Genomic DNA, 13,237 nt, shown 5'->3' on the forward strand with positions numbered 1-13,237 from the left:
ACATACACCTACCACCTGTAGATCTTCCCTCAAAGTTCAAGAACCATCATCTACCCCACCGTTATGTTCGCGAAAACGAGATCGCTCGTACTGTCGATTGTCGTTGCTTCGCAAGTGTCGTGGCTCGTGAGTGTATCGCGTGGTAAGATGATTGTTCATTCGCGAGTTCATTCATATAATTTCGTCGAAATTAATCATAACAATATACATATCTTGTCGTTGTTGCGCAAGTCTCAGAAATCGCGATCTTAATTTTGTTTAACATCAAGAATTCCATGCGTATGTTTTATTGAAATCTATTTTGTATAATATATTTTATATTTTTGTTGTTTTAATATTTTAATCTATCACAATTATTATTAGACGCATATAAGTCAAATAAAAAATTCTTTTGAAAAAAAATAATTTAAATATGTCTGTGATACATATGTATACGCTTTTAAATCTATAAACAAATAATTTGCTATTTTCTATTATTTTAATAGAAGTGTATGTTATTATCTCTTACGAGAGACACTTTAAAATATATCCAATATTTATAAAAACGCATTATTTAATATAAATATAAATATAATATAAATAACGAAAGCAATTTTTATTTACGTATTATATTTTATATTTTATCATTTAATGAATTAAATTGTCAAACATATTTTGCTTGATCTTTATATTGATTTATTGATTGATTAATTCCTTTCGGAAATTTTTTTCTATCTCAACGATGAAAATAAGCTCATTGGATATGCATGGCATCTAGTTCAGTATTCAACGTCCTCTCTCCCTTTTGATGTCCTGTGTAATCGCGCGTATGAATAAAATGAATGTGATTTCTTCGACAGATAATAACGACAACTCTAACATATCTTCCGCTCGTTTAAGCGCAATCGTGCAAAATTAACGCGCTGACATCGTTTAAAAATTCGTAAAAAAAATCCCTGCTTAAAATTAATGCGGAAACGATTGCAGCACAGTTAAATTACAAAATACGTTTCTTCAAAATTTATTCAATTATTTATCTATTACTTATAAAATTCTTATTTCTCTGCTCTTAAAAGTATTGAAAATTTGTTATACGCTTTTAAAATAAAGTAGAGAGAAATTTAAAAGTAAAATATATCTCTTAGAAATATGAGGAGATAAAAGTATATATTTATGTTCATTATTTTGCGTTTGTTTTGAAATTTAATCCATTCGACCGCAGTGTTATTTTTAATTAACTATTCAAATATTTGTCAAACGCGCGCATACGCGAACAACGAAGGACTCACGTCTTTGATCCTTCCTGACTGCACACAGTGGATTACGGAAATTCTCTGCGGGTATACAATGTAGGCGTCCTTATGGCGTCCCATCTCGACAGTCCGTTTGATCTCGAGCGATGCGGTCCAGCGGTCGATCTGGCTCTGGCGGAAGTGAACGATTTCCTGAGCGTTCACAACGTGCAGCTGCGCAAAGTACAAGGAAGGTATATAATAACAACAACAACAATCTTTCAACTTCATATTGCCATCGCGAACAGGAAGCATTCATCATTTCCGACACGCTATAATCAATCAATCGCGCGAGATCGCAACCGGAAGCGGAAGCAATTATTATTAAATCCGACCGCTGAAATCGATTTAACGTGTTAATCAATTTCGTCTCAATGCACGAAAAACATGTATCCTGATTAAAAACGCATAAATAAGGACCTCTCTCTCTCGTGAAATCTCTTTAATGGCTCCTGTCATTTTCATTTGGTCCAAGAACGCGATATATTTTTTTTATTTTGCCATTTCGATTGTTGACATCGAGGAAGAAAGAAATGCTTGCTATAAAAATATCGAAACGACGTGTTTAATCGAAATAAAGTAACTGAAAAATATATATAACAGTAAATTGTTGTTAAACGTAGATTTTTACATCGTAATATTTACTCGAATAAATGTTTCGTCTGGCTCGTTTCGTTTTGCTGCTTATATGTGCATCATCTCTTTTGCGTCATTACATTGATACAATTGAACAGGCATTTGCATGGAAAGATGCTCTCGTCGTATAGCTAAATTAATTGTACGGTGCTTGATGAGGAGGCAGAACGACGAATAATTAATAAGAAAAATTATTTTGTATAATGTCTCTCTGCGCTATTGATCTCATTCACTCTTTACTCTCTTTCTCTGTATATTATATACAGATATATGTGTGTATATATGTAAAATACGTCGAATATATGAAATGTTCATATGTATACATATACATAGAATTTTATACGTAAGGGAAACCGGGGCGAAGTCGTCACCTTTTTTTCAGTTTTGACTACTGAAAATACGTTTGTTGTAATCAAAATCACAACATGGCATTTAATTCATTAAATTCTGTTGATCACGTGAACCTCAAAAATAGCATTTATAATATATTAACAACAAGTTCACATAACATAGATTTCGAAATAAATGTAATGACGACTTTGCCTTGGTCTTCCCTACTGTCGCGCCTACATTACATCGTAATATCATCTGTTGCGTTGGGAATTGCTGAGCTATTTCAATGATGGCACTGAAATGCAAACTCTATATGGTAATATCATTTAATTTTGCGCAACGATGAAACGGAACTATTTTTTTATTAAAAAAATTTTTTTAATGTAAATTTCGTCAGTTGCGACAATTTATTGATAAATTTTAATCATTTCGTACTTGCACAATTAAATTATATGATGTCGCGTTTATATGTGAATTTATTTTTATCGCGCATCGCGGCTCAAGCTTCATCAATATATTATCAATAAATTAATTTGCATCAATATATTATCAATAAATAATTCGCGAAAAACAAGCCGGGGGACGATGTGTGTATGTATATGTATATAATATAATGTTTTCAACATTTTCATTAGAGAGAGAGAACAGATCGACGAGAATCCAATCATTGGCCATTCATCTCGATACAATAATTAACGCGCCATCATTTCGAGCTGTTGCATCTCCCTGGGGGATACATCGCATAATTATTGTTGCTATTCGTCGCTAATTGCGCGTAAACGCGGGAGATTCGCCCCGAAACACGTGCATTTCGCATTCTCAAGGACGCGCCTGGCGTAACATACGTGCGTCACATACATATGTACATATTTGCAACTGCACGCGAGAGGAAAGCGTACACGCGCGTTTCGCGTTTTCTCGTCAGCAGCCACCCTACTGGTAACCCGATCGCGCGTTACATGTTTACGCTTCGATATACATTATACATACGATCCATCACGCGGCCCCCCGAGGGTTGATATTAATCGTGTATATACACACGGTATATTTCTATATATTAATACGCGATAACGCTTTTTACACGATTGCAATTATTACAAAAGGGTAAACTCGAGTATGACGGCCGGCTTTTTATAAAATGCAAAATATTTTTGTTATTTTTTAATTATATTTGACGCATTACTTCTCGTTAAAAATTAAAGTGCGTAATACTATCGAAATTAAACAACAAATAGAAATGTTATACTGTGAAAATATTGAAACATAAGCATCGACTAGATCTCCTGACTTTTAGGGGAAAGATGGCCAGAGTATTTCTAGATAGTTAGCCATACATATATTTCATGTTAAAGAAAAAAACGTATAACTTTGCATATTTAGCTTTTTTATTTTTATTACATTGAACACATAAATTGATATATTTTTTAATATAAAATAAAAACTTTTATTTAAAAAAAATTAAATTTAAAATATAATTAGATTAATTCTTTTAATTAAAAATAATATTTAAAAATATGGATTATATATTATAATTTATATATCTCTGTTATATGTTTAACGTTGATTATGAGCTTAATTGCAATTTATTTAACTTTATAGCATTTTGTAGTGGACACACACAAAACTTTAGAAGTAATCAAAGTAAAAACTTAGTATAATATTTTTAGAGTATTGTTATTCCAAATAGTATACGCACATAAACTATTGTAAATATCGATTATCTTTGAGAATAATAAAAAAACGCACTATTTAGTGATTATTACAAAAATTGCAGCTTGCATCTTTTCGGTATGATCATATTCGAGTTTACCTTACGTGATACAAGTATGTCATTATTATATTATGTTACATGAATATTGCGTGTTTTTTTTTGTAGATTAGATATAGATAAGATTAATTATTTTGCGATTTTAGCAAAACTAAAAAAAAAAAAATACGAAAGAAACTAATTTCTCCGCAGCTATCCGTCGTGCAGCGGAGCCACGGCACCCGGTTTGGCAGCGGACATGCACTTCCGGGACAACGTGATCGCGTTCATCGGGCCGGCTTGCGCGTTTGCCCTGGAACCGGTGGCACGACTCGCGGCTTATTGGAATAGTCCGATTATCACTGGCATGGGCGATCAAGTAGGTTGAATTTGTTTCTCGCAATTATACGCACACATAAATATTGCATCTGATTATTGCCTCTATGTACATTATTTCGTCGCGCTCGATTCGCACGATTAACTTTCCGTAAATTTTTATTTGCATAATGAATACGTATATATAAATATACACGTATATATAAATAAATAAATATATATATATATATATATATATATATATATTCATTTATATATATATATATTTTTTTTTCTCAGCATTAACGTAAGATTAATCTCTCTCTCAGAGGAGAATTGCAATGCGATCTTTCGAAGATCATTATTAGAGAGGGATATTATTACACGCGGGATATAATTATAATTTTCTTATATAGCGTCGAGTTTTGAATTAATTTCACTTGGCATCTTTCTACCTCGATATTCCGTTTCAATTTCGCGCCATATGCTTTGAAATTGAAATAAATCGCCGTGTTGTCGACGTTAATATTAAATTATGTGAAACGTAATTATCGCTTTCTTGCGAACCCCAAGCCTCCCTCGGAGGGCGAACTGTCAGTCACATCTGGTATCCTTGGAAGGATCCAAAAGTGGAAGAATGAAACGTCGGTAAGGAGCTGCGAGAGAATCGCCTTATAGAATCTTTTTGTTTCTCTAATTTATTGTAAGATTGCCAGCATGTTGAGCGTTTATGATAGTTGATGTTGTATATCATCCGACAGTCTATCTCTCTTTCTCTTTTTCGCATCATCTTAATATTTTCACTAGCTATATGCGTTAATTACGAGAACAAAGGATATAATCTAGGAAATAATTATTTTCTTACTTGAAAGAAATAGTCGCACTCGTACGTAATGTTACCTTTTCCTCGTGAAAACTCGTTAAGCTTGGAATTATGGCAGCGACGTGTTCTCTCTTCGTGTATCACATTTTTTCTCGTGATAATTACTATTATATAATATCTGCCAATTGTATATATCTGTAACATATTATCATCATAAATTATATTGGCATGAATCTCTTTTTATATATATATATATATATTTTATTTTAAACAAAAACCAAAATATCTCACAATCTAGATATTATACTTTCTTTCTTGTAGTAATCTCTTCACAGACAAACACTTCGCTCTGTGATGTATTTCTTACCTTTTTCTTGAAGGGGATTTTCAAAGACAAAAGCAAGTATCCCACTTTAACGAGAATGTCGTACTGCCAATGTCGATTGCGGCTCGTCTTCTCTAGCGTGTTCAAAGAGTTCGGATGGTCTCACGTCGCGCTGATATTGGATAGATCGGACTTGTTTTCGCTGACGGTAGGAAAGAATTTGGAGTACGGTCTACGTAAGGAAGGGCTCTTGAAGTTTGTGAGAGACTTGGACGGCAACTCCGAGGACGAGTCGTATCACTATTATCTTCGAGATGCGAGCATGTACGCCAGAAGTGAGTGTAATCGCGCTTGTCTTACAGAATGTCTTCCTTGAATTCGTAATCTTCTCTGAAAAATATATATATATATAATTGTAAAAAAATATAATTGTGAAAATAAAATAAATAAATCTTTTAGAACCGTAAAACTGGAGAACAATTTGTGCTTCTTTATGAGATAAAAGTCACCGCCAGAGACATTTAATATTTAAAAAAAATTTTTTTCCTGAACAGTTGTGATACTCAGCGTCCGCGGAACGCTAGTCAGGAAATTTATGTTGGCCGCCCACGAATTGGAAATGACAAGAGGGGAATGGGCTTTCCTCGACGTCGAGATATTTCACGTAAGGCTTTATAAAAAGAAATAAGAGAAGAGAAAATTCCAAATCCATATAAACGCAAACATGTGTAAATCGCGAAATGACACTTTTTTCCATTGGTATATATTAAAACGATAAAACAACTTTAAGGGCTCTTACTGGGGCGATCACGACTGGGAGGTCGGAGACGAGGACGATGTCGCTGCTAGAAAGGCTTATGAAGCTTTGTTGAGAGTGTCTCTTCTTCAGCCGACTAGTCCGAAATTTCAGGATTTCGCTGATAGCGTCAAGCAACGCGCGCAATCAGATTACAATTATACATTTTCGGAGGGCGAAGAAGTGAGCGAATTGTATTTTTAATACTTTGCGATATTGAATTCGTGTATTGTGGCGAGTCAAGATAAAATTGTGATTTTTATTTCAAACTGAGAATCTTAAATGTATGCTGAAGTTAAATAAAATTTTTTAATAATTTTTTTATAGAAATAAATTAAAATTATTTTTTTTCTGGCAGGTAAATTTCTTCGTCGGGGCGTTTTATGATGGTGTTTACTTGTTAGGGATTGCCCTGAATGAGACCTTGGCCGAGGGTGGCGATATCAGGGATGGCATATCCATAACAAGGAGAATGTGGGACCGAGATTTCATTGGCATTACGGGCCACGTCAGGATAGACGATAATGGGGATCGTGATGCAGATTATAGCATCCTTGATTTAGACCCTATTACCGGAAGGTCATTGAAATTTCATACAATCCGCTCCGCATGGCTTTATCGTCGTTTGAATACAGAGACATATTACCAGTTGCCTATTTGCGATTGGAATGCTCAATACCTTAAGATATTGTTTAAAATAGAAATACAGCAGCTTTATTAAGAAACTTCGTTATATATAAAAAAAATTGAAATTAAGCTTTTCGATATAAAATCATGATAGAAAGAAAAGACGAATTAAAATTAATCTAAAGTACTATCATATATACAACTTAACATTTGAATAAAAAATGTTACGTTTAAATGTATTAAATTATTAAAGAAAAAATTGAGAAAAAAAATACTGTATCTTACAGGTTCGAAGTAGTTGCTCATTATTCGGGATTAAATCGAGAATATAATTCTATGTCCGGTAAAAGAATCCATTGGCCAGGAGGAAGAGAAGGACCACCGCCGGATATTCCAGAGTGCGGCTTCTTAGGGAATGATCCGGTTTGCACATCGAGGACAGAACACTTTTACACCTTCATAGCTTATACCGGCATAGCCCTCGCCGTATTTCTACTCGCTGCAATCACAGCCGCGTGCCTTTTATACAGGTAGACTTATTAAATAGTTCTTCATATCCTAAATTTGATGCAAAAAATTACTATATATATATCTTTAAAATAAAAATAATCAAAAGAAAATATATATAAAAAAGCGAATCCTTTCTATATAATTATACCTGTATAAATATATATATATATATTTCCTTCCTTCCCCCAGAAAATAATAAAAATAAATTAAGATTGTTTATATTAAATATTTATTTATAAATGTATGGCAAAAATGTTTTAAATATTAATTGAAATAAAAGACGAGACGTTTTTCGTTAGGCACTTACGGTTGTCCGCCGACTTGAATAACATGTCTTGGCGTGTAAGACCCGAGGAATTGCTTCTCGAGGTTGGAAAACAGTTTTCCTCGAAGATAAATCTGCACCAAGCCATGTCCGATACGAATGTAAGTGAATAAATTATAAATATGCGCGATGAAACGTGCAGCGATAGATTGAACATATAATTTTTAGAATTTCGGATTGGAACCGAAGATACGTCGAGGATCGCAGATCAGTTGTGAATCTTTGCCGCCCGCGATAGTCTTCACCACCATCGGGATATACAAGGGCGAGAGGGTGGCTATCAAGAAAATCACGAAGAAGAAAGTAGTCGACGTCACGAAGAAATTACTTTGGGAAATTAAGCAGGTCCGCGATGTCACGTCGGAAAATACTGTGAGGTATTCATCTCTCAATAGAAGATCTTCGCCTTTATATTTTATTTCTTAAATAAAACAAATAATTTTCCATGAGATTTTTTTCATTATATATCGCTAATACAATTTAAAATCTGCCAAATTTTATATCATACCTTTAATTTAAATTGTCCGTCAGATTTATCGGAGCTTGTCTCTGCTCGCCATCACCGACCGTCTTGATTCTCACAGAATATTGTCCTCGAGGATCGTTGAAGGACGTCCTGGAAAACGAAGCGATTAAGTTGGATTGGAATTTTCGAATGTCCCTGATCCACGATATCGTCAAGGTAGAGGCAGGTGCAGAGGTCATGTGTTTCTCGTCAAGTACTTTAAAATATTCTAAATACCTCTTAACAATCTATAATATTTTTATGCATTCGCAATCGCCCGAGATTAATTATAATTAAGATAGCTGACAAAAAAAGGATTAAAAAATCTTACCCTCTTGCAGGGAATGTCCTATCTTCATGCCAGCGAAGTTTCGGCCCACGGAAAGTTACGGTCGTGCAATTGTCTGATTGACGGTCGTTTTGTCCTGAAAATCTCAGACTTTGGACTTAAAACTCTCACTACGCCCTCCGATTTAATTATGGACGAGACTTATTATACCAGTGAGTCATGCCTGTAATAAAAAAAGTACGATGTGGCGTATAAATACGGTTTTTATAGCGCAAGGGGAAATGTGTCGTTGTTCTATCTTCATTTGCAGAATTACTTTGGATCGCTCCGGAACTGCTGCTGTTAACGGTGACCCCCGGGAGTGCCGCCACGCAGAAGGGCGATGTTTACAGCTTCGCGATTATCTTGGAGGAGATAGTGGTTCGGGGCGGTCCTTATGAGGTAGCCAGGACGTTTATGACGCCGCAAGAGGTACAGCTGGTATCATCATCCTCTGTCTATCTTCATTATATCTTCTCATTATCGTTTCCATTATTTATTTCGAAGATTATGAGCAGAGTGTCGGCGTCAGAGAATCCTCCGTTCAGGCCGGAAGTCGCTCCGAAGGACTGTCCACCGGATATACTGTCGCTGATGGAGAAATGCTGGCACGAAGTACCTGACGAACGACCCAGTTTCCACACAATTCGCGGCACGATACGAGGAATCATGAAGTATATTTTGAAATTCAACTCTCTCATAAAACTTTACAATTGAAACTGCTGTCACAGAGATCATGTATCCGCGTTTCAGGGGATATTGCGAGAATTTAATGGACGATTTGCTACGGCGGATGGAGCAATACGCCAACAATCTGGAAGCTCTCGTTGAGGAGAAGACCGAGCAATTAAGTATGGAGAAGCGTCGTAGTGAGGAATTATTGTATCAAGTGCTTCCAAGGTAGCTGAAAATTCTCGTCATCTTCCTTCGGAGAATTAGCGTTAGCTTTCATTTGATTGTGATGGAATTAAACTTTAAAGACAGGTCGCTGGTCAGCTAATGGCCGGGGAGATAGTTCAACCGGAGCAATTCGAGTGCGTTACTATCTACTTCAGCGATATCGTCGGTTTTACGGCGCTGTGCGCTCAGAGTATGCCCATGGAGGTCGTGGATTTCCTCAATGACTTGTACAGTACCTTCGATAATATTATTGGATTCTACGATGTTTATAAGGTGGTTTATAAAATTATTTAATTTCTTGCTTAAACTCTATAAGATTTTTTCGAAAAAAATATATAGATTTTTTAAGCATTTACTTTGGATCTTTAAAAATAAATTTTGGGAGAATCTTGAGATGGAGATGAGAGTATGATTCTCAGGTGGAAACTATAGGAGATGCGTATATGGTCGCGTCCGGTCTTCCGGAGAGGAACGGCGACGAACACGCGAGGGAAATCGGATTGATGGCTCTGGCTATATTAGACGCTGTGAGATCGTTTACTATAATGCACAAGCAGAATACTCAATTAAGCGTACGAATCGGTGTCCACAGTGGTCCAGTTTGCGCCGGGGTGGTGGGCCAAAGGATGCCGCACTATTGTCTCTTTGGCGACACCGTAAATACGGCATCTCGAATGGAATCTTCTGGACTTCGTAAGATCAACTTATATAAAAATATATAAAATTAATACAAATTACATTAATAATAATAATAATGATGAAAATATTCGCAAAATTCTAGATTTTTAAAATTGAAAGAAACATTTGGACGAAAAAAAGAATTCTATATGATATTTAAGTAAATTTCTATATCTTACAGCTTTGAGGATACACGTCTCCAAAGCGACGAAAAATATCTTGGACAAGTTCAAGACGTTCGACCTCGAACTTCGAGGGGAGGTGGAGCTGAAGGGAAAGGGTAGGGTGACCTCCTACTGGTTGACAGGTTGTTCGGAGCCCGATTCCAGGTTGGCGGTGCCAAAATATCGTAGATTGAGTACTAGTCAACCGGAGAATAATCTGAATCCATTAATCTTTCCACCGAATAATACGAACGGACCGAAAACGAGCAACAACACGTTCATCAATTTGACAGAATTGTAATAATTAATATTCAATCCTTTACAGTCCTACAAATTGCAACCTGAAAAAGATTCAAATGTCACGCGATAATTTAAGAGATATAAAAATGTCCGCAAAAATTATGATCCGTAAGAAAGAGAGAGCCACACTAGAAGTTATCTTTTTCGGTTTTACTTCGATGTTGTATATAAGAACGGCTTAACGCTATATCTCAATGTGAATTGGATCTAATATTGTAATAAAGCAGTTTTTTAGGCTTATTACAATTCCAACTTTTATTCGAAATTTTACATCAATAGCGTCTTATTTATTTAAATTAACGAAACATGATAGGCTTTTCGTGAACAGGTATGTGTATTAAATTAATATTATCTAAGTATGATACTGTTCATTTAGCTTTGTCTTGAAATACAAGTACATTGCACAATTGGTACATATAATTAAGTCTGCTTATTGTCTAACAATAATCTACATAGCTATTCTCTAGTCTTTAGTTCTTTTTTTTCATCTTTAAATATAAAAATTTAATGTAAAAGAGATGTAAAAAAAATTTAATCTGATCAATTTTTAAAATGTTTAAATGATACTTGTGCTTTTTGTATATCGTGTATATAGTGTAATATGTTATATATTTTAATTTTAATATTATATATAATTTATCTTTATCTCAACATATTATTTTTAAACATTCCAATGATAAAAGCATCTTCAATTTCTTTTGCTAATTATTATCATTATCATGATTATCGCTACTATAAATGGTTATAAATCTCTGTGATCTCTATCATTCTTATTTATCATTACATCTAGAAGACCGCATTAATCTGTTCCATTTGTGACAAAATCTTGACAATATCCTTGTAAGCTACTTAGATGCCAGGAACATTATTAATCTGCAAATGAGAAATTACACGTTGTACATATAAAAGGAACATATTTATTGTATTATATTGCAATAAAGTAAACTGCGATATAGCTCTACCATGTCTTAGGATCAATCCTTTACCTAAAACTGATGGCTTTAGCAGCGAGAAGTCTATTGCATTCTGCCGTATCCGGTAGTGGTAATGTAAAATACGGACTTTCGTTTTCCTGTTCGGTGAACTCGAATCTGTGAATTCTCGGATGCACTTTCATGTCGCCGAACGGGCCTTTCAAGATCAAGTAATAAACCGGTAGCGGATAAGTGGTTTTTGTCTTTAGTATCAGCTACGAAATATATTTTTATACTTAGAACACGCAGTACACTGCGTACCAAATAAATTTATAATGCTTTAATAATAATATCGCAATAATTTTCTTAATAAAAATATGTTATTCTTAACCCATATACATATTTTATATTGCACTCTATATTAACTTAAAATTTTCTTTGAAATCACAAAGATATGCAGTTTTTTTCGTACTTGATAAGTCATGTCTCGCTCTGAACTTTGCGTAGGATCGCGTTGACTACTATTGATCTTCGCCTTCACTACCCATTGATTGTTGAAAGCACCGAATCGTGAGGTTTCATAAAATAGTTTGTGAACAAATTCATCAGTTCGATACGGCTTCATCTGTAAATCTATAAACGATAAAATTTTACAGATAATTGAAAGATTCTTCGAGCATCATCTGTAGCTATAAAACAAAGGGAAAGAAAACACCAAGATCGTTGAAACTCGACAAAATGATTTACGACAATTGTAATTATTGCTAGGGAGATAAAAAAAAATCAAGACATACATGTGTATTCAATATAATACAATCTACAAAAAATTATTTCAACATATTGTATATCTGTAACTGTGTTATAGTGATATTTAGCAACTGATACAGACCGTTAAATGTGATTTTCTCGTAGGACAAAAGATCAAAGACATTGTCATAGAGCCTACGTTCTTCCAAGGTGCGGGCATCGATTTCGCGTAAAGCTTCCATCACATCCGCACCTGTACGATGAGGATGAACGCAGTGAGCCTCGTGTTCCGGAATTTCATGATTCGGGCCTCGCCACGGACAGCCGATTCTACTATATTTGCAACTAGATATCCTGTACAAGTAATTAGATGTTAATGCGAACGCTCGTGTGCGTTCGTATGAATATATTATATAATCAAAAAGAGAAACAGATAGCAGATTAGATGGGAAAGATTTACGACATGGGATTTTAGGGAAGTCAAATTATTATATAGGTATATTTAACATGATTCTATAATCTCGGATATATATATTATGTGTATATTAAATGTAGGAAATTTTGGGAAAATCACGTTTGCATACAATTAATTGCCTTGTCTATACTATGTATACTCTATATTATGTATTCGTAGTCCATCCCCCTGTAACTATACTGTAAAGATCAGTTAGATTAGAAGTATAAAGACAAAAAAATCCCATATAACTTTTCCATAAATTTTTTTCTCTAGAAAATTTACCTCTCCTCGCAGGTAGCCTCTTCGTGGTGCTCCAAGGAATTTCGCGGGAATTCCTTCGCGCAATATTGACATTCGGCAGGTAACTCAGACACGGCTTTCTCAACCGCCAGATTTCGGGACGCGCTGGTTTTGCTGATTTCGATTCTGCAGTTGGGACATGTTGCCATTTCATCCCGAAGCCTGGCATCTGCGAGGACATGAGTGAAGCAACCAGCACACATCAAGTGTCCATTAGCACACTGTGAACATCATTG

At 34.9% G+C, this 13,237-nt stretch overlaps 2 protein-coding genes and 1 long non-coding RNA gene across 7 annotated transcripts in view; 1 reads left to right on the forward strand and 2 right to left on the reverse strand.

Annotated features, from left to right (window-relative positions):
• Positions 1-11,544, forward strand: LOC114940926 (atrial natriuretic peptide receptor 1). 2 transcript variants are annotated; one of them, XM_029315732.2, is made up of 19 exons: positions 1-142; positions 1,297-1,465; positions 4,201-4,366; positions 4,876-4,950; positions 5,506-5,785; positions 6,005-6,114; positions 6,241-6,429; positions 6,605-6,825; positions 7,161-7,403; positions 7,683-7,809; positions 7,877-8,085; positions 8,240-8,390; positions 8,555-8,714; positions 8,813-8,973; positions 9,049-9,215; positions 9,295-9,441; positions 9,522-9,714; positions 9,861-10,134; positions 10,301-11,544. In XM_029315732.2, exons 1-19 carry the CDS (start codon positions 64-66, stop codon positions 10,582-10,584), a joined length of 3,405 nt encoding a protein of 1,134 aa, XP_029171565.2. In that variant the 5' UTR covers positions 1-63; the 3' UTR covers positions 10,585-11,544. The 2 variants fall into 2 exon arrangements, with proteins under 2 accessions (XP_029171565.2, XP_085344793.1); XM_085488667.1 differs by lacking the exon at positions 4,876-4,950.
• LOC114940929 (uncharacterized) lies at positions 5,544-9,556 on the reverse strand. Its single transcript, XR_003821553.2, has 5 exons — positions 8,545-9,556; positions 8,217-8,324; positions 7,691-8,129; positions 7,159-7,372; positions 5,544-5,840 (listed from the first exon to the last, which is right to left on the reverse strand). It is a non-coding gene; the product is annotated as an uncharacterized LOC114940929 (long non-coding RNA).
• LOC114940905 (zinc finger TRAF-type-containing protein 1 homolog) overlaps positions 10,773-13,237 on the reverse strand; it is a 6,595-nt gene continuing 4,130 nt past the window's right edge. For all 4 annotated transcript variants that reach the window (XM_085488670.1, XM_085488671.1, XM_085488668.1 and 1 more), the window contains exons 3-7: positions 12,984-13,222; positions 12,387-12,598; positions 11,970-12,130; positions 11,570-11,772; positions 10,773-11,456 (exon numbers count right to left, since the gene is read on the reverse strand). In XM_085488670.1, coding sequence (XP_085344796.1) covers positions 11,429-11,456; positions 11,570-11,772; positions 11,970-12,130; positions 12,387-12,598; positions 12,984-13,222 — 843 coding nt within the window. In that variant the 3' untranslated portion in view covers positions 10,773-11,428. The remainder of the gene's footprint in view (positions 11,457-11,569; positions 11,773-11,969; positions 12,131-12,386; positions 12,599-12,983; positions 13,223-13,237) is intronic.

This window comes from Nylanderia fulva, unplaced genomic scaffold (genome assembly GCF_048542155.1).
Source record: "Nylanderia fulva isolate GAGA-0341 unplaced genomic scaffold, ASM4854215v1 Scaffold7, whole genome shotgun sequence".
Classification (NCBI taxonomy): Eukaryota; Metazoa; Arthropoda; class Insecta; order Hymenoptera; family Formicidae; genus Nylanderia; species Nylanderia fulva.